Source organism: Apus apus, chromosome 4 (genome assembly GCF_020740795.1).
Source record: "Apus apus isolate bApuApu2 chromosome 4, bApuApu2.pri.cur, whole genome shotgun sequence".
Lineage (NCBI taxonomy): Eukaryota > Metazoa > Chordata > Aves > Apodiformes > Apodidae > Apus > Apus apus.
In genome coordinates, this window is record NC_067285.1 from 64,396,873 (window position 1) to 64,420,701 (window position 23,829).

Consider the following 23,829-nt stretch of genomic DNA (forward strand, 5'->3'; position numbering starts at 1 on the left):
GCCAAGATGGTTCAATCTTTTTTGCAAGAATGAAGTTATGGGAAAATGTATAATTATGATATTGGGGGGGGGGGTTTCTTAGGAAAGCTTAACTTTCCTCAGGGTTGGGAGACAAGGTCTGAAGTTTCATAGAGAAGTGACCTATTTGTAAAACTTGACAATGTCTCCTGCCTTTCTCCAAGAATGTGCACACACAGGGTTTTCCCATTTGCTTGTTCAGCCATTGCTGTGTAGAATACTTGTTATTTTTTCCATGGTATCCCATTCCTTATAGGCTGAAGGAAAGGCAGTATTGGCATAAGAAGCAATCATGTAATATATGCATGTTTCCTTAATGCCAGGTATATCTCCTGCTGCGTTCTGTATTGTGTCATTCCAAACCTCCCTTCACAGGCAAGCTATTGACTTCCGAGCTTTTCCTTGGCTCTTGTCATTAATATTGCCCAAACATGCTATAAGCATTGCTTAATGAATAGTCACAGAGATCCTCTCTGAGCAAGGTAACACTGCTTTCTGCAGATGGATTATGAGATGATAAAAAGCTTAGGGGAAAAAGTCCCCTCTGGATCCTAAGAAGCCAGGGTGAGATAACTGTATATGTTCAGACTACTTAGCATGACTAATATCTAGTATGTTCAAGAAGAACTTTTACTGCTAACTTTGAAGTACTTGGCTTTTCACGCATGTTTGTGATTAAAATGCATTTAAATCTTTGACACATATATTATTAGCAAAAGTGGTTATTTACACCCCAGTGGGTACAGAGAGAAGGAGAAACAAGAGCAGTCATTCTGGTTTTCAAAGAGTATGTTAACAGCAGTAGAATAATGTGCTTCCCTCATATTACAGCTCCAGCTGTCTTTGTGCAAAGCATCAGTCCACGGCACAGAAAGTGCAGCGAGGGTGTAAGAGTTGATTTGTTACTCCCTGGGGACCCTGGTCAGAGGAGGAGCACTGCTGCCCCAGGCACTGAGGGCAGAGGCTCAGTGTCTGCCTGGAGTTATGGCTGCCTTCATGCTGCTTCCTCTCCAGTCTCCCAGACTGGTACAGCTGGGACACTGAGGACATGCTGGTGGGTCACGTCCTCCCTCTTGGGACAGAGTCAGATGTACCACATTGCCCACGGATGCTGTGGCACCAGTGAACCCTGAAGGGACTCAACAAGGGGGCTTTTATGGTTCCCTCCAGCCTAGAGGAAGGTGACCGAACTCTGTGATTTATGCCTCAAAATCATCAATGACTGCTGAGGATATAGTGTCTGAGGGTTTTTTTCCATGGTAGCTTCAGTTATCCAGTGTGAGAGGCCTTGCCAGACAGGCAAAGTTCCGGTCACTCACCCCTGGCAAGAGTCAGTCTGTCTTGTACAATCAGATAAATGTTTTACTGCCAGTTCACACAGGTGGGCATTCTCAAATACTCAGACAAGTTAGGTGCATGGCTCCCTTTGACTTTAGAGTGGTTACAGAAGAGATTTAATGCAACATAATAAAAGTCACCGTGGGAGTGATGGTTGTCTGTGGCTAGCCTCCAACTGTGAAGTATTCACAGCCACCTTAATTTCCAAGTGTGCTACAGTCTAGACACACAAAAGCAGCAGCATACTAACAAGAAGCTAACAAAAAATTAGTGTTCTGCACCAAAAACTTGTGAAGTGGCTGGGGGAAGCTGACAGTAGCAGGCCAGTAAGCATTGCTCACAGCGTTCTGCAAGGTCCACTTCGTCTTCATTGCCAATGTCTCTTACTCCTGGTGCTTTGCAGTCTGCTAGCCAAAAGCACCAAGATAATTAATCAAGATTCATTTTTATGGGGTTTTGTGACGCTTGAATACCTGTCTCAATTAGGCATTTGAGGTTCTTTTATTAAAACACTTACTTGTCAGTTAAATGCCAGCTATTCACTCCCAGGCACTTAACTGGTTTTGGCAGGAGGAATTTTTAGGAATGTATCGATTGGATTTTCTTCTCTTAAACAGAATAACAACCCAGCATAGGTTGTGCTTTGAGTTCTGCTCACATCTATAAGGGTTGTCTACAGAATTTCACAGCCCAGACTTCCTGGGCTTGGGAACATTGTCAGTGGGTTGGTTCTGGGTCCACATTTCTTGTGGGGCTACTGAGCACATTGCTAGTCTGCCAGTTTGTAGTGTGTTGACTCTGGGCATCTAACCTTAAACCAGTTACCTTAAACCTGTTATTTCTGTTTTATTGCAGACTTTCACATGAGCTCCCTGACAGAATCAACAAGTAAGAGCTCTTTGTGCACTTGTGAAGAGGGCTGGAGTGGGGTAGGAGGGGAACAGCCTGGGGAAAGGAAACCTTCAGGGAGCAAGGAGGCTCTGGGGGAAGAATGCAGGTGAAACGTAGTACAGAGAAGTAGAGGAGTGATGTTCAACTTGCACAATGAGTAACCTCGGTGTGATTTCAGCTGAATGCCATGTTGAACTAGCAGATGCTGAAAAGAAAACAGGGTGGGAACAGAAGAAAAATCAGGCCTGGCGTATTCCGTGATGCAATTAGGAAACTGTTATAAATAGAGTGTTTACCAAGGAGCTTGTTCTTGTCAGTGGTTCTCATTCCTTGTTTTGTGGTTAGAAGCAGCAGGTCCCAGACTCAGGCAAGAATTTCCTGTGCTAGTGAACCTGTATTGTCCTATTTTCCTTTCTCTGGGCTTATCAGGAAATAGTCTCTAATGTACCAGTCCCTCCAGGTTTTGCTGCTGCCAGCAAAAGTTTGTCCCTCCTGTTACCATGATGGATGTATTACTTCAATTGTTATTCTGATCCCAGATCATTCTGTAGCTGGAAAATATCTTCTAGATTTGCTTTCCAGAGCAAGTAGACATGATGACCTACCTTGTGAGAAACTTCAATGAATTAAGTGGATAACTGAGTTAAAGGTTTTAATTCCTTAATCGATTTTATCCATTCAGTAGTGGTGCTTTCTAGCTACTGTATTTCTCATTGATGGTCTCAAGTAGTTAAAACGCTAACCTAGGTATTTGTCTTTCCTGCACTACTCATATCTTGGTAATTTAACAGAAAACTAGGAAAATAACCAGTTAATTTGAATCCTCAGTTTTTCTCCTAAGGAGATGCTGCACAAATGCAGGGATATACATCCGTGTTTTTCAGTGTAATTTGTTTCTGTTGACTGATTGCTGTGATGATTGCCTGCTTGCCCTGTATATCATGCAGTATATCAGATAAGGTAGTGAAAAGGGCAGTAGTATTTTCCTGGGAAATCTAAAGCACTCACATGTAATTATGTATTCATAAGAATTATTTCAGTCACTTGATGATGGTTCACAGTTTCCATCCTTACATTATCACCCGTCAGCAGACAGGCACCACAGAGAGAGAACTTCTGCTTTAAAGAAACAGTGATTTTTCAGAGATAAGGGCCTTAGACAATTGTTGTTTCCTACACTTATCGCATCAGCATGCCTCAGCTGTGGCTATATTGTTTAGGCACCACACAAGCTCACAGTAAGTGATTATTTTTCTCCAGGAGGTTTCAGTCTCTGGCCAGACAAATGAAAGGGGGAGAGAGGGAGAAGGGGGAAGGGGGGGGGGAGAAACAGAGAAACTAAACCATCTGCCCAAAATTTGCTCAGCTGAACAACAGTAGAATAAAAATGAAAATACAGACCTCTCAGATCTTTCCCTTTGCAGTACCAGTCATTCCACATAAATTTTTAAGTAGCAACATGTGGCTCCTGTTCACCTGGAAAATCCAGTATACTGGCATATCCAGCAACCTGTGGAGAAACTGGCCCCTTGCTGTTGCCTGCTTTACTCCTCTTGCATCAGGAGACAACATATTCTTACACATCTGAATAGACCAGTGTGTTGTGAAATGGGAATATGAGCAAAAGCAAAATAGTGGAGGAAAAAACAGTCAACAAAATATTTCTCAGTAGTGGGGCTTGAGTTTTTAAAATCAGTGCAGCAAGAAACCCCTTCAGGGTTGGAACAAACAAACCTTGCTTGTTATGCTAATTCCCCAAACTAGAATTACATGTACTGCCTGTACAAAAAAGTAAAAAAAAAAAATCTATCTGTAAAAGAGATGGATCTCTCATTCAGACACTTAGCAGAACAAAATTGTATTCTAGCCCTCAAATCAGCCCTGGGAAATTTGGTTTAATGACCCAGCTAATATTGTAGTTTCTACTGCTCAAGTTGAGCCCTGTTCTGTGCATCCCTACAGGTGTATGGGGGATTAATGGGCTCCTGGAGCAATGGATCAGAGCCTGCAATAGAGCCTTGGAAGCTGCTACCATGTTCTCACTACTTACATACAGAGCTATATTCTCTACTGGGCCTCTGCTTAACACACCACCTTCCACGGGGCCTTTGTTTGAAGGCCATTTCTGATATTCAGATGAGCAATGGAAATGCTCAGCTCTGCATCACCACTTTGATGCCAGGCATCCTGCTCTCCATTCCAGCTGGGCAGCTTCTCCAGTGGCAGTGAGCACACTACTCAAGCATCCATCCAATATGGAGAACAGCCCTGTCTGCTGTATAATGGAACTAGGGAAGCACCAATGTTTCCTTTTTCTTTTTTTTCTCTCTTGAAGTTCAGTGATGATTTTTCCACAGACTATATGCAAAAAGGTAATAAATACCTTGGACTGTTGATACTTGACCCAAATTCAAATTTTACCTGCAGGTAGAAATGCATTCCTTTAAACCCTGCCTTAAAAAATGCCTTGAGGCTCCCAACACTCATTGCTGTCCCCACATGTGGAAGAGAGAACACACACATCCCTTTATAATACTCAACTCTCAAGAAAATTGCTAGCTACTAATATTGCACCTCTTTAGACTTCTTAATCTACTGTTAGCACTTTTATTTACCTACTAGTGAAAACTTTTGGTTTTTCTTCTTTTGGAGGCAGGTATAATTTTTACTCTCTTTATTATTTGCTTGTCAGTGATCTCTTCTAATGTACCTTAACCTCCTGCAAGTGAAAAAGTTTGTAGCTCATAACTTGTAAGTGGACAAGCAGGTGATCCTAGGAAAGACTGAACCCATGCGAAGTAGGTGTTTCTTCTAGGTCACACTAGATAGACTTTTCCACCTCTCTCGCCAAGTTATCCATGTATTACTGATAAGAACTATAGCTGTGGAGCACCAAATGGCTCTAGAACTGGAGACATAGAAGTTGTTTTAGGAGAGTAATTTTTCAAGGGGAGTGATTTGGGGAGTTCTGGCAATTACATGTTAACCTGAAAGGCAATATTTATTTTGCAGATCTAGGATCTGGCAGTCCTGAAAGCAGTTCTGGAGACAAGAAAGTGTCAGAGGGTGCTATCCACTATTCCAGTGAGTGTTTCTGCTTTATTGCCCAGCTCTTGAGTTTTCAGTTGTTGATCAGTTTGGCTTTCAGTGAGTGATTGTAGTAGCAGAGAAACGAAACGGGCAGTTTCATTTCTAGCCTTGCCAGACGTAGCCCCCATTAGAAACCCAATTTAACTGCCTGTTACAAAACTCTCAAAAAGTAACAGAGCTTAAAAAGTTGACACCACTCTCACTGGAGAGCAGTACAATTATCCCAAGAGCTGAAGTCAAAGCGATAACACTGAAAAAAAAAGATGAACAGAGTCATTCTCTGTGGGAGAAGGCACAAGAAAACATGAAAATATTGTTCATGTACCATTATGAGTATCTATTATATGAATATATTGTTTTGGCTATATTATATTAATATGCTGTTCATACTGTCATGAAGAAGGACTAGGAGGGAGTCTGCTTCAAACTCCTCAAGCACTTGATATTTGCATGATGCATGTTATTTAATCTTTTATTTTAATGTTATGTATCTCTAGGGCAAGAGTGTTGTGGCAAATCTGCTATTTCCTACCCAAAGTACTGGCTTAGCAGAATATGTTTGATGTTTTTCCAGTGTAAAGTTGTCTCCAGGTTCTCCCTCTAGTTCCATAGATGCACACACACATCTATATGAATATTAAATACTAATTGCATCAAGAGCCATCAAAGATGCTGTTTCTGAATGTCGGGCGGGTGTGATGGCTGATGGTGAGGAAGGCTGCAGGGATGCAGCCCAGCCTCCTCCAACACAGGGCTTAGGCCAGCAGGCAAGAGAGCACCTGCTAGATTTGAATGTGGCTGATTGCTACCAGAAAAAAAAATAAAAATAAATTAAAAAATGAGGAGAAACTGGGCTTATATATTTCCCCAGGAAAGCTTCTCTTCATTACATAATTCTTTCCTTTTTACTTCTTGGCTGGGAAACACCTGTCAGGAAATGGCAGATGGTGGGAAATAATAAAAGGAAAAAATGTCCTCATTTAAAAAGGAGATCTTGCATTTTCTATCCCTAGTTGTAAGTGCTGCTGGGGAATGTTACTGTGTTATGTAACTCCTTGGTGTCTTTCTGGGTTTTCAATGTTAAAAGGAAAAAATCGCTTCAGTTACTGAATTTCAGATGAGTCTTGTTTTCAAAAAAGAGGAAATATTTTTAGCATATATCAAAAATTTATTCCTGAAACAAAACTTATGCAAAACCTTTTGTGGCTATCAACATTGGTCCCCAGACTGATACCATGTTTTTCCTCTTTTGCAGGCTTTATCTTGCCAATAGTCATCACTTTGATAGTCATTACCCTTTCTGTCTTCTCACTGGTGGCTTTGTACAGAATGTGCCAGAAGAAAACGCCAGGTATTTGGTTTGCTTTCTCTGTGGCAGGAAAGAAATCATTGTGCTTTTTCTTATTGAAAGATATCTAGGATCTTTTTAGATTACCTTCACCATATATGCTGCAATTGTCTGATAGGAAGACGTCTTGTATTTCAAAGTATTTTGCCTAAAGTAGGAAAGTAACGCTTCATTTTCAAACTCAGTGGGAAGAACAGGGGGACTAAAAACGTCTCTGATTTTTGGAGAATGTATAATGCCATAAAGCTTTTTATTCATGCTTTTGCAGCTACAAAGAGCTAACAAGCAGCCATGCTAACACAATCAATCAATCTGGTAGAAAAAGTAAAAACTTCTGGAAAACAGCTTGGAGATATTGTTTAACAAAATCACTATTTATTTTATATCTGTTCTAGATACAAGCAAAGAAATATCAGCGCTTTCTTCTAGGAAATACCTGATATATACATACATGCATACAGATAGAAATAAAATTTTCCAGTACTGTATAATGCTCATGGGCACAAAAGCCCTGAGCAAAAAGTATTTTCAGAAGCAGTCATTTTGACAGATTGGCAAATTCCAGCATCTGTTTCACTGCTGTCCATAAAACACTTAAAATAATGGGGGGTGTAATTTCATTAAATCGTATTTGCCAACTGTTTCAAAGAGTTGTCTGAGTGGGCCACAGGCAAGTGTAATTCTCTATTAAGTGAAAACCCAGATCTGAATTCAGACTGTGGGTTTTTTTTTCTCCCTGCAAGCTGGCATGAGTTAGGAGACCTGTGCAGAGCTTCAACTGTGAAATCACCATGCTTTGGAAATATAAAATCACAACAGGGTAGTGAAGCTGTAGACCAAGGCAAACAGTGTGTTGCAACCGATTTAGCCAATGACATGGAAAACTAGACCCAGATAAGCGGAAGGTGTGATCCTTGCTTTGGAAATTACTGAATACTTGGAATCAAGAGGTAAAGATGTGAGAACGTTTCTTTGCCAACCTCCCCCATGCACAAATGCCAGCAGGCACAGTACTAGCAAATTCACTTGGAACCTAGACAAGATCAGTAGCTGTGGTGCCTCCTGCAGGATTTGTTCAAGTCTATCCAGTGTGCTTCCCCTGCAAATGGGGAGCCCTGTGCCTAGTGCCATCGGGCTAGAATTGGCTCTGTGTCTCGAGTACAACCCCTCAGCCCCATCCATCTGCCTGTACTTGCACCCAAGAATAAAATGTTAGGTGTATGATTCATTTTGGGGAGAAACCCATTCTCCATCAGCAGGGATCAACAGACTGTTCTCAGATGTTGTGCCAGGTTCGACCCCCCAGAGCGTACAGCCTGGCAGCTTGTTCCCTCACTCCCCTCACCCTGTATCTTTTAGCTCGGATGTTATGCACTCAAGATCTGTTGCATGCTTACCTCCTCTGTGCCAGCTACCCAGGCATTTGAGAGCTGCAGGGAAAAATGCACTTCTGCTCTTCTACAAGTCACAGATCATTCTCCCTAGTTTCCAGAAGTATCAGTTCAAGCAATAGCAGTTCATTTTCATAGGTGACATGAATACCTTTGGAAAAGACAAACTAGAAAAGCACCAAGTACTATTCAAGCTGGTTGATTTTGTTAATGTACTTAATACAATACCGCAAAATCACAATTAAGCCTTTTACTAGCAACTGCAATAGCTACGTCTCAATGTTTACTTAACTGAGTTCCAGCAGTGAAAAATATATTAACTTTGTTCCTTCTTTCAGAGACACAAGAGAACGGCGCTGAACAGTAGGTTGAATCCTGTCTTTTCATTGCTTTGAGATCTGTCATGGGCACTTGTGAATGTAGCAGATTCTGCATGAGATTTTCTTTGATCTTTCTCTGCTTAAACATAATAATAAGTGGTTGCCACCCCAAAGAGAGAAGTATCCTGTTGAAAGTAATGTGCTTGTAGTTATTGTACACCTGTATGCATGATAAGCAGCTATTCCAGCTCTCGACTGTTTTTCAGAGGACCTTTTTGAAACATATAAACTACTTATGCTGTGCTGCATGACCAACCAGCCCAGTCTTTTTTCTCTTTTTATCAATTTTTGCCCCTTTGATTGTTTTTCCCCCTATCCTTTCCCACCTCCATTTTGAGTTCATGTTTTCTCTTTTTTAAATGTTTTTTAAATTCAGGATTAGTTTTCTCCTTCTTTTTCTTGTGTCCTCCATTATTTCATTTTCCTCTGCTCCGTTTTCTCTCCACGAGTCCATTTGCAGAGGCTCAGTTAAAACAGTTTTGGCATAAGGAGTTTCAGGAGTGTGAAACTGAGAAAGAACCATTAGAAGAAGTATAGTTGAGTCTGGCTGTGGCCTCTGTGTTTTGTATGACCAAAAGCAACACCTGGGCTGCTGATTTACTTGCTAGTCCTGACTCCCTGGACATCTAAAGTGGTCTTTCTTGAAATTCAGTGTGGCTAAAAGCCTTGTATTAATAGAGAAAAAAAGGATTACTCCCTCTTTTCCTTGAGATGAACTTCTGTAGAGCAGTAGATTGAACCTGGAGTCATGCAACTTGATTTATTACATATTTTTAAGAGAAATGTGTTTTCAGAAATATTGGTATGTGGTATTTTCCGCCACCAAGACTTATCCATGATGCCATCCATAACCCATTTCAAGCCAGTCAGCAGAGACTGGCGTAGGTGCTGCCTCCTCTGGATCATAGAATTTTATTTGGCTGACCAAGGTGCATGATGAGCAGCATGCTCATTGTCTGCTTAACTGTTTTCTGACTTAAACAGGGCACAATCAGACAAAGAAGGAGTCAAGCTTCTTTCTGTGAAGACAACTTCTCCTGACACTGGTAAGCATATCCTCTGTGTGTAGGTCTTTCTGAGCCTGGAGAGGAGCAGTTTGGGGATGTCATTTCCAATAGTAAAATCACCTTCAGTTCCAGTCAGGTCAAAGTCACTGCAAACAGTTCCTCTATAGTGCAGATCTGCAGACTGGGAGCCTGTGGAGCTGCAGGGCAGCTACACTGTGTGGTTATCAGTATTTGGAAGTGAGAAGTGTGACTGGTTTGGGGAAAATAACTTTTTAACAGCATCGATGGTAAGTGTTCTACAGCTAGACATGTACAGGAGTAACCACAGCAGCATCTTGATTGTCTGGATCTGGCTATACAAGGAATCACAGAACCATTGGGATGGAGGGGACTTGTAGAGATCATCTAGTCTGACCCCTCTGCCAAAGCAGGATTGCCTAGAGCATGTCACACAGGACTGCATCCAGGCAGGTCTTGAATGTTTCCAGAGAAGGAGAGTCCACAACCCCCCTGAGCAGCCCATTCCAGTGCTCTGTCACCCTCATAGTAAAGAAGTTTTCTCTCCTGTTCAGATGGAACTTTCCTGTGTTCCAGTTTATGCCCATTTCCCCTTGTCCTATTTCTGGCCACTACTGAAAAGAGCTTGACTCCATCCCCCTTGCACTCGCCCTTTTGATATTTATAGACATTAATAAAGGCTCCCTTCAGCCTTCTCTTCTACAGGCTAAAGTGTCCCAGCTCTCTCCACCTTTCCTCATAAGAGAGAAGTTTGTGGACTGGTAATATCCCAGGGGCCAAAAGGTTTGGGAGTCAGTGCTGTATGTAAAGAGGACTCTGCTGGAGGTGGTGTTGACAGTTCAGTCAGCCCTGCACCCAACCAGCCTTTGCATTCAAAATCCTACTCTCATTGCAAATTCCTCTGTCCTGTGCTTCACTACCAGTTTCTAGTAAAATATGTGCCTAATAAAACCTTGGGATGGAGGTTATAGATAACATGCACAAAAGAAAGTAAAATATCATCAGTACCAAGTGAAGAGATGGATGCAGTTACAGGTTCTGCAAGAAATAGAGTAGCATAAAATAAGACCAAGGCAGAAAAAAATTCCAACTAATCCGATTCCCAGCTATTCAACAAAACAAAACAAAAAACCCACCCCCAAAGCACCCCCAAAATCAAAATCTCTCACGGTAAAGCTACTCATGGTGAAACTTCTCTCCTTCACCCTTTGCAGTTTGCTTCCTCAGCCATGTAGGGTCCAACCTTTGTTCCTGTGTCATCTGCAAAAGTCCTCCAGGAAAAGCAGTTTCTTCATGCTTTTTAGGTATAAAAACCTTTTTCTTTTTTTTTTTTCTTTTTTTTTTCCTTTGGGTTTCTGGCCATCTGTTTTCCCTACTGAGATTTCAGAGATTTCCCTATAGGTGCTCTCCCCTTTCCTCTAAATTCTTGCAAAGTCCTGTGACACACAGCACTTTATCTGAACTATCTTCTACTTGTTGGCAAGTCATAATTTGCAGTTTCCAGCCTTCTCTGCAGTTTCCAAAAGCTTTTGCATGATCCAAAAGACCCACAGGGTGGCTTTGGCAGCCCTTGCAACATGGTCCCTGCATCCTTGCAGGTACAGAGCAGCATACCAGCAGGCTAGAGTGGGAGGAGAAACACACCTCATTGCAGGTTGCATCATTCTGCCCCACTGCTTCTGAGCAAATGCAAGCTAGACCTTGGCACTTAAGCGATTTTGTCCTGGTTTGAGATTTGTAATCTATCTATTTATTTATTAGTGTATGGGAATGGACTTCTGGATTTATTTTTAAGGGGTTTGGAGTTGTGTGTGTTTATATTTAGAACCATAGTAATTTTTTTGAAAGCTAAGTGAAGTCAGAAAATGGAATTCATAAACTTTTTGATTGATTATGCCCTCATACTGGTTTCAACAAGAGCGTAACTTTATTGGCAGCAGCAGAATTGTTTGTTTTTCACAGCAGGGTAAATGAGTAAAGACTCAGGTTCACATTTTTTTTTCACAAGATGTGGTCTGGCGCCTGTTAATCAGCTGCTAGATCACCACGAATCTGAGTTTCTTCCATCCAGAGGATGCTTGATATTCTTTTTTTACTAAAGTGTGATGTATGCATGCTATAATTGGAAGGTATGAGTCATAACCACTTAGAAGACAAGATTCTTGTCCTCTTCTCATTAATACAATTCATATTTAAACTAGCTGCTATTTTATCTTGAATTCTTACATCTTTCTATGCTTCAAAATTAAATAGAAATGGAAGTCCTGCTTTTCCCCAGGTTTTTAGAGACACTTCTTAAATTAAAAGCACTCTGGAAGGAGGGCCTTTGTCACTCATACTCATAGGTATTCTTCAATGTGTTAGGATGCCTGCCCTTTTGAATAAGATTTACTTGCTGTATTAAAAGCTCGTGCATAAAGGCAAATATTTCTTATGGTACAGATAGAAACATGAGAAAAGTCTGACTCACAGTACCTCTTAAAATTACTAAAACATCTTTATGTATGTTCTTCTTTGTCCTTTTTAGACAAACATAATCCACCTTAATTAAAAGATAGATTCATTGGCCAACTACTTAGGAAGTGTGTATTATAGCTGCCTCTGATTGTACATACCAACAAAACTATGAAAGGTTTTGACTAAAACTAGAAAGTTCTTAAGAGTAGCAGTAACCTTATAGGTAGACCTATATCAGCCTCTCACTATCAATTAGGCTCAGCTGCCTAAGGTCAAGCATACATACAACAAAGTTCTGCTTTGACATATATTCAATTTAAGCTTAATTTTAAGTACAGGTTATGTTTTGGTTTTGTTTGGTGTTTTTTTAAAATTTTATTTCTATTTTTACTTCTTTTATTCCAAACAGAAGATTTTGAGATTGCATGTTTGTTTCAAAATGTCTAAAGAACACATATACAAAACAAAGTAGGTTGCAACTTAGAAAAACCCTGTTTCAGTGTTGTACATGATATATTGTGATCAAATGTTATGGTGACTTTAATCTTGCCTTATTTTATCTCTCTAAAAACTAAGCTACCTTCGCATAGTTGGTGGAAAGTGATCTAAAAGTCCAGAGGGCTATTTATCCTGTCTGTTTTGGGCATATGTCTTGAACTGAAATGAGCTGACCTATGGAGGTCCATTGACTACTGATGAATCCTACTTTAGGGCATCTAAAATTAGGTTCTGACTAGAAGTTAAAAGCAAAAAGAGAGACTCCTTTTTTCAGAAGCAGAGCTGAATTAGATTTAGTAAAAAATATTATTTCAAATAACTACAATTAATGTGAAAGATACAGGAAAAGAACAGTCTTCAATTAAGCCTGGACTAAAATAATGTTTTTTAATCTAGCAGTATTGTCAAGAACACTAGGTAAAATAGAGCTTTAATTTTCTCATTTTTTTAAAACTCTCCTTAGAAAGATGGAATTGCTGATGGCTTACAAGCTCTAAGGCAGTACTGGTTGAGAACTGATGTAAAGTAAAAAACCGGACAGAACTAAACACTGAATTTTTCACATGCATTTGCCAGTCAACTGCAACATGCAATGCCTGAGGCAAGATAAGTGCCTATACACGCTTCTTATGTGAAAACTTGAGTTGGTTAACAACACTCAAAATAGTGAATAGTCTCAAAAGGTTTCCACTAATGTGCAAATTCAAGATTTGCTACAACCATTCCATGTTGACAAATTGAAGGTGGGATAATAAATGTTCTTCTACAATACAGAGCTCCAGAAAATCTACCTGCAAAAATATTTCTTATTTGGGATTCAATGTAAGCAACAGAGCAGCATGTTTGGCTTGTCAGTGCTAGGTATGTTTCATAAGAATATAAGATACAAGATACTTGATGTCTAAGAGATCAATATAATTATCCGTGATGTTAATGATAAAGTATTGCTTGTCTTGAAAATGTGTCTAACTTTTGCTGTAAGGGTTCTCGCATATTTCACTGGAAACCAGTGAAGGTATTGATTGCCTTTTACAACTCATGAAAAATGTTGAGGGATGGAAATTCTTCAGTAATAGAAAGGTTAAGGAATAGAAATTGTGGTAAGGCTATTCCATACAGATGAATGATGCATGATGGAAATACTGATACCTGAGTAATGACTTGGCAATTTTCTTTTATGGCCCTTGCCTTGAGTACCCATTCTAGAAAAGGTAAAATGTATAAAGGGTCTTTACAGTATCAGCACACCAGTTCAATATTCAATATAAAGTCTATAGAAATGTGGCAAGTAACATAATATTTCAGAGTGGTTAGGTATAAAACTGGCACCTGAGGATAAGATGATTTGTTAGGGCATGTTTTCTAACCAATGTGTGCTCTTTTGACAGGATAGGTAGGATATGACTTGCTCTGCTTCTAGGGGTATTGCCTGTTTTGTGTTGAATTTGCTGGAAAGATTTTAAATACTTCAAAGCTGATGTGGCTCAGATTTTGGTGAGGCACCTGGAATGGAAGGTGGCTGGAGAAGGGTCCATGGTACATGTCTGCATTGGGGCTTCCCAAGACACCCACTGTGGACACAAATGAAAATTTAAATGTTGCTACTAAACAAAGCTGGGAAAATGTGCTAGGCATACATGGACATTTAAGGAGACACCTGACCTGTCACATGTGGAACACCCTTAACTTACTGTAATCACATTGGAGAAAGGGATAAATTGATCTCTAGAGGTGCTTTCAGATGGCAGTGCAGTACAAAGTAGTATTAACTGAGGATGTAGAACAACAGGCATTCCCCATATGCTCCATATCTCTTCCAAAAGCTCCTGTCTGATAAGTTGTAACAACCTTAGAGCTGTTACCTGCTTCTTCAACTGAATGTACCTCCTGCCTATAGATTTTAATGACATTTCTTGCATGCATCCTTTGCACAAGTTGAGCTACCTATCTTGAAGATACGTGGGATTTCACGGCATAGATTAATCAGATAGCTTCAGTCTCTCTTAAGGTTACTCTAGTTTGTGTCTGCAGCATTCCTCTGGACTTCCTGAATTTCCAAAGCCTTCTCTGTAAAGGCTCTGAGGATTTCTAGCCTTTGATGTCAGAGGCTGATGACTACACTATACATAGGTGACCAAGCACCAAAATCATCACAGACCAAAGGAAAAGAACTTGTTCTCATTCAGCCCTAAAACTTTCCTCAGTCATTGGAATACACATGAAGTTCAGCAGCTGACAAGACCATCCACTGTGGTGCTAGGGTTTGGACCTGGAAAACCCTGTGGTCTTCTGAAATGATGTGGTTGAATGACAATATCTTCATCACTGGTTTCCATCAATCTCCACATTCTGGGATGTTTTCATTATTCTGCTTGTGGCTGTGGTAGAACTGGACAAATCTTGAGCTGGGGTAGAGGATTACTCCTCTTTGGTTTCTGTTATGCTGAGCACATCTGAGCATGGGCTGCGGCACTTAAGAAGGTAAGAAATTTTTGTTTACTACCTCATTAGGGCCCCAGCCCAAGGAAATTTACCCCTTCCAGGGGGCATGGTGCCATAGCAAGCCATGGGTGTTCTCCACAGGCGTTAGTAGTTTAATCTCTGTCATTTTGTCTAGGATCCAGGTGGATGCCTCAAGGAGTGGATGAAGAAGCCAGGTCTCTAGGTGAGGCACTCTGTCACCGAAAATTCCCTTCCCCCCTCCTCTCACTGGCAAGATAAGCAACGCAGGTCAGCAGAGAGCAGTCTGCTGGCATGCTGCATGCTTACAAGGAGGAAAAGCTGGATGTTCCTCCTAATGTGAGGCTATGATATAGATTGTTTCTTTTACTTATTATGAGCTGTAGTTTCAATGTCTTATTTTTATTCCCTGCAGGTAGAAAACCTGGAAGATTCTTCATAGGAAAGAGTCCCCTCACAACAATGAGATAGATCAAGTACCTGCTTCCCTTTCCTTTCTCATTTTCTGATACTCTGGAGGTTTTTTTTACCTTTTATTGTATAATGGCCTGAAGTTGTGTTTTCTTTCTTCATAGAAACCAAAGAATAAACTTTTTCAGCCTTTTGCAGCTTGTGGCTGCATTCTACTTGTGTTTACTCGCACCACAAAGATCTGACCACACACACTTCCAGCTGAGACTTCTGGGCAAAACTGTAGTCAAAACCACTAAATAGTGTATGCTTCCTTCTGTATTTCTGATTCAGTTTGTGAGCTGTGCATGCTTGCATGAGTTTTTGAAGCAGTCTCTTACAATCAGAGACCACTGAGGGTCAGGTGATGATTTCATCTGTGGAATGTTTGCTAACTCTCCAGCCTGCAGCTTTCTGAGACATTCCTCTGTTGGGGGAGCCAACTCCCCACCCTTTTCTGGCTGTTCAGCAGCAGTTTCCTTCCCGTCCTTCAAATGAACATTTCCATACATGCTCTCTATGCCATGGTGTATTGTACGGAGCCTTCTGTCCTGCTGACAGTGGTGAGGAGCAGTTTGCAGAGCTGCGGGTGAAGTGTGTGGCAGGGGAGCGCTGCAGCTCGTCGCCGGTGCTGGGCCCGTTGGTCCACACCAAGCCCAGCCCAGTGCATCCAGGCACCAGGTCCCACTCAAGGCTGTTCTCCAGCACCTGTAATGCACTCCTCTTTCTTTTAATCCAGCATGGTAAAAGCAGACATCTAGATTCTAATGTCTGCAAAGATAGTTTTATACTTTTATAAAAAATAGGTTTCTGCAATCATGTTTTATTAAACGTTTGCTTTAATTCTTTGCTCTAAACCAGATTGCCATTTATTAGCAATTTCTCAGCAGCAGATATTACAGTGAAATAACAGTACAACTCATTTTTTCTTACAGTGAGATCTGAGATGCAGTACAACCAATTTTTTTAGGTCAAAGACTGTTTTTTATATCCATTGTCTTCCAGCTTTCCCAATAATGTCGAAGAAGGCTTTGCCCAGGTCAAAGACTTTCTGTACTTGTGGTGATATGACCTGCTAACTCTTTTTTGTATCATCATGTTCTGCAGTGTGTGTGTGTGTTCTGAATCACATATTCAGATTCTGAATCAAATGAAGGGCAGGGAGGAAATTACAGTGAGATTAATACAGTAGCCTTCCACAAAGGTGAGACTAAGATATGTTTGTTTCAGAGTTTCAGACTGGATTTTATACGATCTATAATTTCAGCTGATTATGTGCTCAATAATTATTCACATACACTGGCATCAGGATCGAGCATCAATAGTAATAAAGGAGGATATCTGTGAGAGTGAAAAATCAATTAAAATACTGCACAAGTGAAATTTTAATTGGGAAGAAAAATTTGCATTTTCATTGAAGTACTGTTACTTTCCTGGTTAAACATTTAACTTTGCAGAGTCCTCAGTATCTGTGTGCTGAGTCTACTTCCCATGCACCTAAAGTATGTTGAAGGATCAGGAGTTGTGGATACATTTTTTTTTTCCTAGTGCATTTTCCTTATCCTTTTTAGGCATGACTGCATTTTAGAGGAGGATGTGTGCAGTGTGTATTGGATCAGGCCCAGTGCCCTACACTGCCAATTTACTGGTCTGACTCAGCAATCAGGGCTCCAGCAGAAGTGTTTGGGAGGTGCCACGTGAGAGGCTGTGCCTATGAAAGGCTGCCGCTGTGTTACAGCAGTTGCTAAAACACCTTCTCTTTTAATATTGAAGTTAAGAAACTTTGATCTGAGCCAGCTGTACCTGCTTAGATCCTGAATGTATGTAGCCTCAAATATTGCCACTGAGCGTGGCCAGCGTGAGATGTGAAGGGAAGGAGTCTAGGAATGTATCCTCTGCCATAGCTTCCAGCAGGCTGTGGCTTGGTGACATCCTGAACCAGAGATTGTATCTTTGGTGCTTTCTATTTCTCCTTGGCTTTTATTTCCATGAATTTGTTATATCCCCTGTGGCAAAAAGTTAGTTTAACTGCAGATCTGTTTGTATGAGATAACAATAATGTTTGGAGATTTCATGGTGCCTGTCTTTGAGTTTACAGTCCAGTGTTAGACAAAAATCAACAAGCAGGTGCAACATCAGAGGATGAGAGGGAGAATAAAAGGTTTAATGGAAGGGTTTGCATCTCAACTAAAGCTTCCATGTCAGTATCAATGTGATTGCATTTTCCAAACATTCTTCCTAATGCCTCTTTCTCAAACTGCACAGTTTCTTTCAATTTTTGTAGAAGTGTGTGATATAGATGAAGTTGGCTTCTCGCTGCTTCTGCCCATCTATATGAGACCATAACTCCTCCTCCATCACAAGAGGTGTCACAAGGCAGGACCACAGATAAAGGGGGTCACATTGCACTTGCAGCTGTGTAGTTGACAGTGCTTTGATAACTGCACCAGATACTTTCCTCCAGTTCCCTATTGTCCACTTTTTGCAGTTCACTCATTTACTTATCGAAGTAGACAAACATGCAATGAACTTTCAACACATTATCAGAAAATCATTGCCATGGTACCTATCAAGTGAGATCAACCAATATGAGGTTCCCTTTATGCTAGATGCTGTTGAACTGTAGCGTTAGAACCTGATGATTCAAATCTCTCTTGAGACCTTCTATCCCCTGGTGTGCAACACTGGATTTTAAGTGTGTTACCCTCCCCTAAATGGATAACCCAGAATCCACAAAAGTAGATTTTTCACTGATGTTGGTGTCCAGTTTTGCTCCTGTTGGCATTACCTACACCCCTTCTTTCTCGACAACAGACTTCAAACCAAGCAGATAATCCATCTAGACTGGCTGAGCACTGCCCCTGCATTGTGTGTTTTCTCCACTGGCAAACAGACCGGTGTGAAATAATTCCCTCAGTCAATTAAAATGTCAGCTGTTCTAACAAAATACTAAACACAAGTATTAGTTTTTAATTTCCTTTATGGGATGCAAGGTCTTATTGTTAGTGGGTGATGGTTTGAGGGCAAGTTTGGTTTTTTTGCACTCTTGGAATTTATTTCTGCCAGTGAAGGCTATTTTGAGATCAATAAAACTGTCTTCCACTTGCAACTAACGTTAATGTTCTTCTTAATTTGCTCTTTGTGTTGCAGCTGGATATTTAGTACAACATCAAACTGCTGAACCATTAGAATCCAGAATTGTTCTAGACAGCTGTCTGTGCAGCCTGGAGGTGTCCTGCAGCCCTGTATCTAAAACTGTGTGACTCTTGTTTCTTTTATCAGAGCATCTCTGTGACCGTTTCTCCTCCAGTATATAATCATTCTCTCTTCATCACTGAATTGCTAGTTGACACTAATGATTATAGAACCTGTAATGCAAATACCTGCAGACACATTTGCAACCACAGAGAACCGATAACTTTGTTTCAGAATTCTTGCAGGCTCCTGCAATGCAGGGTATCCCTGCCTGCATTGAACCGTCATCGGACAATCACTGGTTTTACAGGAGGACATTGTCCCCCACAATAGTTTGTGGCAGTTCACTATTTCCAGGAATTGGCACGTACAGCACCAGAAAATCTATGCAGGGCACGTGAGTGTCTGTGTGCTGCTGTCTTGAGGTCTGCAGTAAGGCAAGTTCACCAGTCCTGTTCCAAGCACCACTGTCAGCAGGTGCTGCTTGAGCCACCAGTGCTGCCTCACCTACTTCATACTCTGATCCAAAGCAACAAGGTCTTATTCAGGGACCTGGCTCTGGAGCTGGCTCTGGAGCCTCTCCTTAGACATGGTATTTTCTTGTGGTGCAGAGTATCAGTCTTTCATGCAAGTCTGCCTGATTTCTAGCAGTAGGCAGAGGAGCAACCAGCTGAGAGTAGAACTGATAACAAAGTCCTGGTACTTATTACAACTATTTGTTATCTTCTCCATGATAATGTATTTCTCAATTAACTTCTTCTACACCTTCTTTTTTAAACAGTCTTGCCCATTTCTCCCTTTCACACCCTATTGTATCTTCTGTTTCTGTGTATTGAACAAGGAAAGTAGAAATATGAAGAAGGAATAAGTAATAAAGGAAGAAACAAATATACAAGTAAATTAAAGAAATGCGAGGTCTTGAAAATCTTATTCCTTTGTTACTACAAAACAGTACAATATTTGAGCTGGTTCACTTTATTTTAGCCTTTCAAAACAGTATTTTTATCTAACAAAAATTTTTCACTTATAAAAAATGTATAAATCTTGTTGAAATGTTTCACTTTTTCCTATCAGAAACTTGTGCTTTCCTTTTCTCTTAAACGTTATATTATGAATTATTTACGTAGTTGCTGAAGGGCATTTTAGCTGAAATTTAACATCATCAGAACTCCTGAAGCTCTAACTTAGCAACAATTTACAGTGTTTTAAAATAAATTTTATCCAAAATTGAACACTTGGGAAGTGAACACCATTCCAGCACACTATTTTTGAACAATTTCCAGTGTTTCTTACTGTACCCTGTTAGATACCAAGTTTTCTACTCATCTCCAAAAGGCTGAACTAAATTAAACAGCCTTTTTTGCTTCCAGGAAAAGCTGTCCAAAAACCATTGACAAGTCTTTTCTATTTTCTTCAGGAGTGCAACTATTAAATTTGACTGCTAATTTTTTAGATACCTAATAGGTGAATTTGTTATAATCCTAATTCGTGTTACAGTTTTCAATCCCAGGCTACAGATCATATGCTAGAATGTTAATCTCTATGTATGAATCTCTCATGCAAAGAAATTCCGCTGGCATTCCTGGACATGCATTTGGAAATAGGACAGCTGTAAACACATCCTCATCTGGGGGCTTATTTGTCTGCCTGTAACTGCTGGCAGTGGCTCCTCTTCTCCAGGGAAGGAGTGAGAATTGTCCATAGACTGAAGTTGTTCAATGTTCATTTTCCTGCTTTGGAGGAACAGAGCTGCTGTCTGTGAGATCAGCAAAAATTAATTTTATAGTTGCATCTTTTGCTTTTTATAATGTAATGTTCCAATCATAGTTAAAAATTAAAGTGTTATGCCTTTTCTAACCCTTTGAGAACCACCTTGGAAATACTTTGTAGTAGTAGCCCACCATTTGAGAGCAAATCACAAGGGAAGCTGTAAAACAGAGAGAGTAGCAAAAATCTGTTGTGTGGACAGTTTTTGCTGCTCAAGACTGACAAGGAGACTGGCTAGTTTGTACAGTGGTTGGTGATGTGTTCCCACTTGACTCACTAGTCCTTTTGTCTTTGCGTGTTGAACTGATGCAAATATATCTTCTGTTTCTTAGGAGAGCACTCATCTCAGGGGAAGAATAAAACTCGGCAACTCTTCACACCTCAGCAATAAATACGTAAGTTTATTGCCTTTGTCTTATGTCCCCTAAAATTAGTGTTTATTAATCTCAGAGTTGTGCCATGTGATTAAACAAAAGAGTTAAAAATGCCAAACAAAACCAGCAATTACTTCAGCTAGCAGCAGCCTCCAGGAGCAATGGCTTAAACAAAGCTTGTCTTGAAGACACCATCAAGAACAGTGTCCCAGGCAAATGGGGGAACTGAAGAAGCTGCCATCTTGCAGAGGTAGACCTTTATAAGCATGGTATTTTGCTTTAATTGTTCAGCACTCCTGGTTGTATTTTCACTCCTTAGGTGTGTTTTCTTTACTGAAAACACAGAGGTGGTTCTGCTTGTGCAGATGCAGGACGATGTCCTGGACAATGGATTTACTCCTTATTGTCTGTCCCATATTGGATTTACTCTATGTAAATCCAATTCAGCTTACTCTTATGTTTCTGAACAACCTTACCTGAAATAATAATAATCTTGAGATACTTTTGTCTTTTCAGGTGTGAAGCAACCAGTTTTATCTCAATATGCAGGAAGATTCTACCAAAGTTGCAGTTCCACAGGAAATGTGGAGCAGCAGAAGCTTTTTACCTGGCAGGACACTTGTGTTAATGACCAGCTCTTGACTTATAAATCTCAGGTGTCTCCTGTCCCTTCTGAAATGACTCATAATGTTTTGATGGCTTAATAACTATATCATATGTATTTATTATTTTCACATATAGTAAAAGCAGGAAAACTTTCAAGAAGGTTAAAGAGAATGTAAAAATCAGGTGGTATTTGCATAGTAGTTACTAAAAACACTTTCTGCCCGTACAGGAGGGAATATGTCAGCATAGTTTGTTGAACTGAAGGTGGATAGGGTTTTCTTTTAATTGTATGTAGCAAAACACAAACAGGGCCTAACCCCTGAAACAGTACTGGGCAAATTGCCACTCTGAAAATTAATGCAGTGATTTCCTTGAGGCTCCTCACTGTAGCACACACTTTGCTTGTCATAAATGTTTACAGGATGGGATGCCTGGGTGAAATGCTGGGGTGTGTACTGTTTTCTGTGAAGGGAGGAATATACCTTGCACTGAGGCTCTTTAAAGTTCTGTAAATTACTGAGTATGGTCCTTGTAATGCAGCAGGCAACATAGTTTATTTTCACCTGTTCCTTGGCTAATTGCATTATATGGGCTATAAATATGTATCCTATAATAGCCTGGGGAGCACAGGGCAGGCCAGCAAGATAAGCAATTTTACAGATTAACCTTCTTTCCTCTGTTCTGAGTAATGCATGGGATTCCTGTGGGTTATTGGAGAACTCTAGAAGCTTAAAGAGTGTTTCAAGTGCAAATTACAGAGTCTCTTAATTTGTACAGACCTGGCAATTCAAAAATATCATGTAGTGCTTCCACCTGCATGTATCCTACTTTTCTAGAACTATAAATGTTTGAAAATGGTATTACTCTGCTCAGTCTCAATCCACTGACTCTGGTAGCATGCCAAGAACCTCCATTGTTTTATTGGCAAAAGGGAAGAAGACAACTGGTGGTGCAAGTGCAGGGCCAAGAGCCAAGATGATCATCCAGGTTTTGAGACCTGTTGATACCATGTTTTTGAGGAACTTCTTTCTCCACTTTCCCTCCCTGAAATAATAAAACGTACTGAGCAGTATGGTAAGAGATTGAACCGATTAGTTAGTTCATGCTTATACACAAAGCTAAGAAGGGTTAATTTCCCTGTGCTTGACTGTTACTCTTATTTCTTAGAGGCATCAAGAGAAACTTTCGATGAAGCTCTGTAAAAAATAGGGAACCAATAAGTGTCCTCTGTGCTGCAGCTGAACTTAGATGGTTCACTCAGGTATTCCAGGATCACTTGGGTTGCTCAGGAGCAGAGGAGTCTTGGATGCTAACTTCAAAAATGTCAGGCATCATACAGTAGTGGGTATCTGCAAGTATTAGATTCCTGATTGCCAAAGAATCCTATGAATAAAGCAATCATTGCAGATTTCCATGTGGTTAAAAAAAAAAAAAAGAGTGTTTTGTAGCATGTTGCATCATACCAAAAGGACAGTAGAAAAAAGTAGAGAAATATTGTGAAATATATATAGTGCTAAATTTGTTCAGAAACTACCATATTGTGTCAAGAAAAAAAATTAACTGCCTATTAAAAGTTATTCTCTTTATTAAGCTGCTCTGATTTTTCTCTCTGCAGAAGTGCAGTTCTTTACCAGTACCTAGTGTAACTGTTGTTTATTTCTCTGCATTCCTGTACCACAGGGTGAGCTGGACTCTTTACAGTGAGCCTAGAGAGTAGACATTAGATATTCTGGGCATAATGGTGGCAGGAGGAGCATGAGACCTTGCAGAAGGCATGCTGGGGGTGGCAAGTGGAGTACAGAAAACTCATTACAAGATTTGATGAGGAGAAAGCAGGGCTCACTACAAATCTTGCTACAGGAAAAGAAAACCAGCAAAACAGGGGAAGATGTTTGGGCTTTTCATCATAAGGGGCATGACAGACAACCAAGCTCTCTTAAGAAGGCTTGGAAATGTATCTCAAAGTGACTGGCTTGTGTGTGTGAAGCAAAAGACATGGTTTAATGGAGAGCAGAAATGAAAACCGTGATCCTCTTAACCCTGAGGCAACAGACCTTGTGGTGAAGGGAAATGTGTGAATGTCCCCCATCCTTGAGAAGGGTCAGGAGAGAACTGATGTTTACATGAAGGGGAGAAGACAGATTAGATTGAAGGATATCTATAAAACACAGAAAAGATTTGGAAGAATATTTGGGGCTCTTTCTTCTGCAAAGCTGGAGATGCTAGAATTGGCTTAATGGGAGGTAATGAACTGACAACAGAGAGAACTCAGTTATTAAAGAAGATAGTTTAAATGCAATAGCTCAGGTAGATGAAAAAGAAGTGAAAAATCAATTCCAGTTGTCTAGCTCAACAGAGGCAAGTCTAAAAAATCCACTCAAGTTTTTCTAGTCACTAGCATTGCCAAAAATAGCCCAAAATTAAGACTTAGTCCTCCACGTGTGAAGCTTGTCTATATGAGGGTACTTAGGAAAGCAGACCTACATTTGTAAAACTTAAATTGAGTGTTCTTCAGCTTCTGTGTCATCATTTGCTACAGAA

The 23,829-nt window shown here is 40.4% G+C and overlaps 1 protein-coding gene across 2 annotated transcripts in view; it reads left to right on the forward strand.

Annotated features, from left to right (window-relative positions):
• Positions 1 to 22,878, forward strand: part of EMCN (endomucin) — a 53,965-nt gene extending 31,087 nt beyond the window's left edge. The window contains exons 6-12 of one of the 2 annotated variants that reach the window (XM_051619402.1): positions 2,212 to 2,244; positions 5,260 to 5,331; positions 6,593 to 6,688; positions 8,415 to 8,439; positions 9,441 to 9,502; positions 20,641 to 20,703; positions 21,199 to 22,878. In XM_051619402.1, coding sequence (XP_051475362.1) covers positions 2,212 to 2,244; positions 5,260 to 5,331; positions 6,593 to 6,688; positions 8,415 to 8,439; positions 9,441 to 9,502; positions 20,641 to 20,699 — 347 coding nt within the window. In that variant the 3' untranslated portion in view covers positions 20,700 to 20,703; positions 21,199 to 22,878. The remainder of the gene's footprint in view (positions 1 to 2,211; positions 2,245 to 5,259; positions 5,332 to 6,592; positions 6,689 to 8,414; positions 8,440 to 9,440; positions 9,503 to 20,640; positions 20,704 to 21,198) is intronic. The other variant, XM_051619403.1, reaches the window with a different exon arrangement.
• Positions 22,879 to 23,829: the final 951 nt, after the last annotated feature.